This window comes from Lepus europaeus, chromosome 3 (assembly GCF_033115175.1).
Source record: "Lepus europaeus isolate LE1 chromosome 3, mLepTim1.pri, whole genome shotgun sequence".
Lineage (NCBI taxonomy): Eukaryota > Metazoa > Chordata > Mammalia > Lagomorpha > Leporidae > Lepus > Lepus europaeus.
In genome coordinates this window covers 44,183,306-44,191,780 of record NC_084829.1, presented here as the reverse complement: position 1 = coordinate 44,191,780, position 8,475 = coordinate 44,183,306, and the positions used below count along the sequence as shown (strand labels likewise).

General features: G+C 55.4%; 1 protein-coding gene across 1 annotated transcript; it reads left to right on the top strand.

Moving 5' to 3' along the window:
* TCTE1 (t-complex-associated-testis-expressed 1) lies at positions 1–8,475 on the top strand. The gene is made up of 4 exons (XM_062187203.1): positions 1–253; positions 1,176–1,744; positions 6,016–6,465; positions 8,266–8,475. The coding sequence occupies exons 1-4, from the start codon at positions 1–3 to the stop codon at positions 8,473–8,475; spliced, it is 1,482 nt and encodes a 493-aa protein (XP_062043187.1).

Below are 8,475 nucleotides of genomic sequence, written 5' to 3'. Positions count from 1 at the left end.
ATGCAGGACTCCACGACGCTGGGCTCCAGCCAGTCCTCCGTCTCCACCCAGGAGCGGCACTCCGCCTCCGACCAAGCTCCACCCCCCGCACCCCAGGCCTCAAAGCCCTTAGCCATGACCCTCCCTGCCAAGTCCAAGGCCCCCAGTTTCCGTCGCATGCGCCGGGTCATTGCCGAGGATGCCGAGTGGACGCTGGTCATCGTGCCTCTCCTCACGGAGCTCTGCATCCAGCACATCGTCAGGAACTTCCACAGTGAGTGTCCCTGCTCGGTGGGAGGAGCCCACCAGGGCTGGGGACGGCCCAGAGCCGAGGCCTCAGCAGCCGGCATCCGGGGCATCCTCAGACCCACTCCACACTTCCCTTCCGCTCAGGGTCAAGCCAGCTCCTCCTACCGTGCCCACTGCCAGAGCCCACTGTGCTCCCTCCCACACTGTGCCCTCCATGCTGATGTCCTCAGCTAGCTGGGGCCAAGCCAACACCAGGAGCCAGGAGTTTCTTCCAGGTCTCCCACGCGGGTGCAGGGGCCCAAGCACTTGGGCCATCTTCCACTGCTTTCCCAGGCCATAGCAAAGAGAGCTGGCCTGGAAGAGGAGCAGCCAGGACACGAACCAGCGCCCATATGGGATGTTGGCACTGCAGACGGTGGCCTTACCCACTAAGCCACAGTGCCGGCCCCCACAGCAGCGTTCTTTTTGCTTGTTTGTTGTCTGCCTCCCTCCTCACTAGAATGAAAAAGCTGGGAAGGAGAGACTCCTTCTGTTTTTTTTTTTTTTTTTTTAAATTCTTAGAGCTCTAGCAATAGTGTCCTGTACATAGTAGGTACTCACAAAAATAATTATTTTGAACAAAGAGATCTAATTAGATTGGGAGCCTCCCAGGTCTGAGGTCATCTCCTCCATCAGACTAGCTGATAACTGACCATTGGTCCCGCATCTTAGACTGGGAGCTCCCTGAAGCCAGGCACCGATCTGTCCACCATCAGGCAGGGAGCACCCCAAAGCCAGGGGCCGTGTCCCCCCTTCAGCCTGAGGCTCCCTGAGAGCAGAAGCCGTCTGACTTCTCAGACTGGAACTCCCCGGGGGGTACAGAAGGACCGTCCCTCTCCTCAGTGACCCCAGACAGGTGCAGCCCAGGGCGCTGTGTGAGCCCCCATCTCCTTCCTCTGTTCCGAAAGATAATCCGATCCTGAAGCAGCTGCTCCCGGAGCACCAGCAGAAGGTCCTGAACCACCTGTCCCCTGACCTGCCGCTCGCTGTGACTGCTAACCTCATCGACCAAGAGAGCTACTGGCAGCGCTGTTGCACACAGCGCTGGCCGGTGTGCCACGTGGCCAAGCACGGCGGCAGCTGGAAGCGCATGTTCTTCGAGCGGTACCTGGAGAGCCTCCTGAAGCACTTCATCCCAGGCACCACGGACCCGGCTGTGATCCTCGACCTGCTGCCGCTCTGCCGCAACTACGTGCGCAGGATCCAGGTGGATCAGTTCCTGCCACCCGTGCGGCTCCCACTCCCGCCTCGCACTGGGGACCAGTCGGACTCGGGCAGCGAGGGAGAGACGGAGGAACCCGTCATGGACCACTACCAGCTGGGGGAGCTGGTGGCTGGCCTGAGCCACCTGGAGGAGTTGGACTTGGTATACGGGGTCAAGGACTGTGGCATGAACTTTGAGTGGAATCTCTTCCTCTTCACCTACCATGACTGCCAATCCTTGGCAGCCACCATCAAGGCGTGCCACACCCTCAAGGTACTGTTGGCCCCCAGCTGCCCTTCGGTCCCTGCTCAGCATCTCTGGGATTCCCTTCATTGCCGTCTTCTTCCTCCCATCACCTTCTTCCTCACTGACCGAGGCGTGTGTGTGTGTGTGTGTGTGTTTAATGCATCCTGCACCAAGCCAGCAGGTTCTGGGGCTGCTGACATAAGCAAGGCACTGCCTCCCATCTCAGCAGCCTGAGATTAGTCATGGAGCTACCATCTGCATTCCAGGCCCTGTCCTAGGTGCTGAAGACACAACAAGCCACAAAATTATGTCATTTGTGCCTCTGGAGCTGACGAGCTGGCGGGATGAATGGCGCTAATCAGCGATGATATAAATGTACAGTTGCAGCTAGAATACGATCACCAGATTTAGCAAATAGAAATGCAAGACACCCAGTTAAATTTGAATCTCAGGAGCGGGCGTGTGACCTAGTGGTTAAGATACTGCTTGGGATGCCCACACACACACCGTCATGGGGTGCCTGTGTTCAATGCCTGGCTCTGGCTCTCGATTCTAGCTTCCTGTTCACGTGTACCTTGGGAGGCAGCAGACGATGGCTCCTCCTTGGTTTAGCAAGATGGAGGTCCCTGCACGGGGGCCGTCGCATGGACTGCCAGGAGCCACAGTTTATGGGGGAAGCGGAGAGTGAGGGATGTGGTGACAGTGATCAGCTTTTTCAAGAACTTGGCCGTTGGGCCGGTGTTGTGCCTCAGTGGGTTAAGCTGCCACCTGCAATGTCAGCATCCCATATGAGTGCGGGTTTGAGTTCCGGCTGCTCCGATTCCAATCCAGCTCCCTGGGAAAGCAGTGGAAGATGTCCCAAGTACTTGGGCCCCTTCTATGCATGTGAGAGACCCAGGTGAAGTCTCTGGCTTTTGGCTTTGGCCCAGCCCAGCCCTGGCCAATTGGGGAGTAAACCAGCAGATGGAACCTCTCTCTCTCTTCTCTCTCTCTAACTTGCTTTTGTTTGCCACCAAGGTGAGGCTCCATCCAACTGCAAGAAAGGGGTTGACGATAATAGAGAGATCAGGGACAGTTCTGAGAAGGCAGGAGGGGTGGGATCTAGGTCCAATGTGGCCCCAGGCAGGGGAGAGGGAAAGCAGGGTGGCAGTGGGTCTGTGTTTGCTATCAGGAAAATGAGGGATTCCTGTTCCACGGCTGGGAAACACAAAGAAACTTCACTGAGAGCTGGCTCTGCTGGGAGGCCCCCTGAGGTCTGAGGGGGCCGAGAAGAGTTAAGACCATTGCTGTGGGTGATGAGAATGTCGACCAGAGGAACAGACAGGCACACTGACCAAGAGCCCACAGTGGCTCTAGTGACTGCCCACCAGCCCACAGGGGACCTCTTCCCTTATGTCAGGTGCTTGAGCACAGCACACAGGAAATAGAAGGAGGGTTAACCCTGCGTTGGAGCTTTTACCATAGATTCAATGAGAAGATAAGAGGCCAAGAGATGTTAACCCAGGGCCGGCGCTGTGGGGTAGTGGGTATAGCTGCTGCCTGCAGTACCAGCATCCCATATGGGTGCGGGTTCGAGTCCCGGCTGTTCCACTTCCGATCCAGCTCTCTGTTATGGCCTGGGAAAGCAGTAGAAAATGGCCAAAATCCTTGGGCCCCTGCACCCATGTGGGAGACCCAGAAGAAGCTCCTGGCTCCTGGCTTCAGATTGGCCCAGCTCAGGCTTTTGTGGCCATCTGGGGAGTGAACTAGCAGGTGGAAGACCTCTCTTTCTCCCTCTGCAACTCTGGCTTTCAAATAAAATATATAAATAAATGGGGAGCAGCGCTATGGCATCGTGGGTAAAAGCTGCCACCTGCAGTGCCGGCATCTCATATGGGTGCCGGTTCAAGACCTGGCTGCTCCACTTCCGATCTAGCTCTCTGCTATGGCCTGGGAAAGCAGTAGAAGATGGCCCAAGTCCTTGGTTCCTTGCATCTGCATGGGAGACCGGGAAGAAACTCTTGGCTGCTGGCTTCGGATCTGTGCAGCTCTGGCCGTTGCGGCCATTTGGGGCATGAACCATTGGATGGAAGAGCTCTCTCTCTTTCTCTCTGCCTCTCCTCTCTCTGTGTAACTCTGACTTTTTTTTTTACAGGCAGAGTGGACAGAGAGAGAGAGACAGAGAGAAAGGTCTTCTTTTTTGCCATTGGTTCACCCTCCAATGGCCGCTGTGGCCAGCGCATCTTGCTGATCCGAAGCCAGGAGCCAGGTACTTCTCCTGGTCTCCCATGCAGGTGCAGGGCCCAAGCACTTGGGCCATCCTCCACTGCCTTCCCGGGCCACAGCAGAGAGCTGGCCTGGAAGAGGGGCAACCGGGATAGAATCCGGCGCCCCAACCGGGACTAGAACCCGGTGTGCTGGCGCCGCAGGCGGAGGATTAGTCTGTTAAGCCGCGGCGCCGGCCATGACTTTCAAATAAATAAATAAATCTTTAAAAAAAAAAAAAGGGAGGACTGGAGGCTACAGTGAGGCAGAGGAGTAGAACAAGCCAATGGGAAGGAGAAAGGGAGGTTGCCCATCTATAACGTTCATAATGCCAGCCCACCCCCTTTCTTTCTTTCCTTCATCCCATTCATTTCCTGTGTCTCCCCCTCCCCACCTCCTCCCCAGTTTTGACTGGCAAAATCCTCTGTCCCAAGCCTCCATTCTCTCTCCAAAATGGGAAGAACTCGTTCTGCTTTGTCACGGTGCTGAGGGTTAGAGTGGATGGTTACAAAACATCCTGGAAGCATGCCAGCACGTAATTGCTCAGTGAATAGTGCTCTTTTCCCCAGCTACCTGCCACCAACTCTGCACCACTCTGCTAGGCTGAGTAGGCCTGCCTCACCCAAGAGCCAGCCAGGTGAGTCAACCTCAGGCCTCCGCTGGCTTCCTCATCTACCCGCAAAAGGTGGGTAAGGGGCAGGCCCATGTCCTACATCACAGAACCTGGGTTTGATCCCCAGCTCTGGCTCCTGGCTCCAGCTTCTTGCTAATGCAGACCCTAAGAGGCACTGGTGGTGGTTCCTGTAATTGGGTTTCCGCCACTCACATGGGAGATCTGGATTGAGTTCTAGCTCCTAGCCCAGCCTGGTCAGGCAGGAGGACCATCATAGACATTTGGGGGGTGAACCGGTAGATAGGAGCTTTCTCTTTCTGTCCCTTTGCCTCTCAAATAATTTTTTCCACTAATTTATTTATTTGAAAGCCAGAGTTAGAGAGAGAGAGAGAGAATCTTCCATCCATTAGTTCACTCCTTGGCAACAACCAAGGCTACAGGAGGCCAAAGCCAGGAGCCAGGAACTCCATCCAGGTCTCCCATGTGGGTAGCAGGAATCCAAGTACTTGAGCCATCATCCACCACCTCCAGGAGTGCAAATTAGCAAGGAGCTGGATTAGAAGCAGAGCAGCTGGGACTCAAACCAGCCCTCCAAAATGGAATGCAGGCATCCACACACAGCAACTTAACCCACTGTACCACAACACCTGCTCAAAATAAGTGGTTTTTAAAAAATATTTATTTCTAGCCGGCGCCGCGGCTCAGTAGGCTAATCCTCCGCCTTGCGGCGCCAGCACACCGGGTTCTAGTCCCGGTCGGGGCACCGATCCTGTCCCGGTTACCCCTCTTCCAGGCCAGCTCTCTGCTGTGGCCAGGGAGTGCAGTGGAGGATGGCCCAAGTCCTTGGGCCCTGCACCCCATGGGAGACCAGGAGAAGCACCTGGCTCCTGCCATCGGAACAGCATGGTGCACCGGCCGCAGCGCGCCTACCGCGGCGGCCATTGGAGGGTGAACCAATGGCAAAAAGGAAGACCTTTCTCTCTGTCTCCCTCTACTGTCCACTCTGCCTGTCAAAAATAAAAAAAAATTATTTAAAAAAATTATTTATTTATTTATTTGAAAGGCGGTGTTACAGAGAGGCAAAGGCAGAGAGAAAGAGAGGTCTTCCATCCACTGGTTCACTCCCCAAATGGCCACAACAGCCAGAGCTGGGCCAATCCGAAGCCAGGAGCTTCCTCTGGGTCTCCCACGTGAATGCAGGGGCCCAAGGACTTGGACCATCTTCTGCTGCTGCTTTCCCAGGCCATAGCAGAGAGCTGGATTGGAAGTGGAACAGCCGGGACTCAAACCTGCACCCATATGGGATGCTGGCACTGCAGACGGCGGCTTTACCTGCTATGCCATAGCTACGGCCCCGTAAATAAGTGGTTTCTAAATATAGGCAGGCAGGCAGATAATCCCTGGCTAGCAGCTGCTGTAGCCCCTCTCTCTCTGCCTGCAGATCTTCAGGCTGACCCGCAGCAAAGTGGACGACGACAAGGCACGCATCCTAATTCGGGGCCTGCTGGACCACCCAGTCCTCGAGGAGCTGGACCTGTCACACAACCTCATTGGAGACCGCGGTGCACGTGGCGCCGCCAAGCTGCTGATGCACAGCCGTCTGCGTGTGCTCAATCTGGCCAACAATCAGATCCGCGGGCCTGGTGCCCAGTCGCTGGCTCACGCCCTGGCGCACAACACCAACCTCACTTCCCTCAACCTGCGCCTCAACTGCATCGAGGATGAGGGTGGCCAGGCCATCGCCCACGCCCTGCAGACTAACAAGTGCCTCACCACGCTGCACCTCGGAAGCAACGAGCTCTCTGAGCCCACCGCCACACTCCTCTCCCAGGTGTTCACCATCAACACCACGCTCACCAGCCTCAACCTGTCCTGCAACCACATCGGGCAGGTGAGCCGCTGGGCAGGTGGAGGCGGGCCGAGGTGTGTAGTCCAGCTGCCCTGGGGAACTTGCAGGACAAGGGTTAAGAACGCAGACACTACCTGTCTATGCTGCATCAAGCATGCGTACAGACTGTGTTGATGTATAGCTACCCCAACGTGCGTGAGTTCTCCTTTCCTCCTCAGTTATCTAGTAAAATGAGTATTTTTCCCTTCATTTTAAACAAAGTTTGATTAGCATGCAATATTTGCTTTTTAAAAATATTTTATTTATTTGGAAGGCAGAAAGAGAGAGAGATTCCATCTGCTGACTCACTCTTCAAGTGGTCCTAACATGGGTGCAGGAGCTCAAGAATGTGGGCCATTCTCCACTGCTCTCCCAGGCGCACCAGCAGGAAGCTGGATTGAAAGTGGAGCAGGGGCGGCGCTGTGGTGTAGCAGGTAAAGCCACCATCTGCACTGCTAGCATCGCATATGGGTGCTGGTTCAAGTCCCAGATACTCCTCTTCCTATCCAGCTCTCTACTATGGCCTGGGAAAGCAGTAGAAGACGGCCCAAGTTCTTGGGCCCCTGCACTCACGTGGGAGACCCAGAAGAAGCTCCTGGCTCCTGACTTCAGATCGGCCCAACTCCGGCCATTGCTGCCATTTGGGGAGTGAACCAGTGGGTGGAAGACTTCTCCTCTCTCTCTCTCTCTCTCTCTCTCTCTCTCTCTCTCTCTGCATCACTGTAATTCTGCCTTTCAAATAAATAAATAAATCGTTAAAGTCTTTTTTAAAAAAGAAGTAGCAGCAGCAGCAGCAGCCAGGGCTCCAACTGATGACCATATGGGATGTCGGCGTCACAGGTGGCAGCTTTGCCCTCTGCCCCACAGCGCCAGCCCCTCAAACTCGCTTAATCAAGTCCTGGAGAAAGCAGTGCAGTTTCCATGACACCCAGGGAACACATGCATGAACACACCCTTGTTGAGGCTTTCACTGCTTGTGGTATAGGCTGGGGTTCCGTTAGCGTCTACTCTATTCCGTTTTTTAAAAATGTTTCTGTGACTCATTAAGTTGACTCCATAACACACTATTGGCACAACCACAGAAGTGCAGCTTCTGCCTCCCAACATGAACTGCTCTCACATGGAGCCTGGCACACCTGATCCAGAAGGGCTGCAGCTGGGAGACGACCCTCTGCTATTAAGCCTCCCCCCGCCTCTCTCTCTCTCTCTCTCTCTCTCACACACACACACACACACCCCTGCACAACACTGTCTCTATAGGGGGTGCCCTTGGCTACAGTAACAGTAAGCTTAACCAGGAAGTGGCTTACAGAAGAGGAACAGGCAGAATCCCCCTTGGCTCAAGCCACCCTCTGCTCTGCCGTCCCCAGCCCTCTGGCCGTGGGCTCTCCAGTGCACCTCTCACGGACCCAAGGTGGCTGCCCCAGCCCTGCCATCCACACAGGGATGGGCCACGAGGCGGAAAAGGGGAGACCTCTACTTCCTTTTGTTCTCTTTTCAAAGGGAGGGCAACTCCCCGGGAGCCACTCCTCCAAACTTCCCTTTCTCATCCTATCAGCCACAACTGTGTGTCCCTGGCTGACCCGGAGAGCCATGTGTGTCACACCATCAGGGTAGGGAAACCAGTGTATCAGGTGCTGGCCACTCTGCCTGGAGCGGACTGGAATCCGCATGTAACATGCTGCATGAACAGGCAAAATAGCGTTTATGAGCCTTGTTTTAGCCACACCTGTATGTAAACACACATGCACCTGACCCCAGGCAGTGACGTCAAATGGCCCTTCCCTTCCACCCCGCCCCCAGGACGGTGGCAAGCAGCTCCTGGAAGGCATCCTAGACAACAAGACGCTCCTGGAATTCGACTTGCGCCTGTCAGATATAGCCCAGGAGAGCGAGTACCTCATTGGCCAGGCCCTCTGTGCCAACCGAGAAGCTGCCCGCCAGCGGGCCCTGAATCCCAGCCACTTCATATCGTCCCTCATCGCCAGCAGCCTGGACAACTCCATGGGATAA

What these genes read in the sequence shown, in the direction of transcription:
- TCTE1 (XM_062187203.1), top strand. Translation starts at nt 1, where the DNA reads ATGCAGGACTCCACGACGCTGGGCTCCAGCCAGTCCTCCGTCTCCACC. An exon ending in CATCGTCAGGAACTTCCACA is followed by an intron (nt 254 to 1,175) that starts GTGAGTGTCCCT and finishes CTGTTCCGAAAG; the next exon opens with ATAATCCGATCCTGAAGCAG. An exon ending in AGGCGTGCCACACCCTCAAG is followed by an intron (nt 1,745 to 6,015) that starts GTACTGTTGGCC and finishes CTCTGCCTGCAG; the next exon opens with ATCTTCAGGCTGACCCGCAG.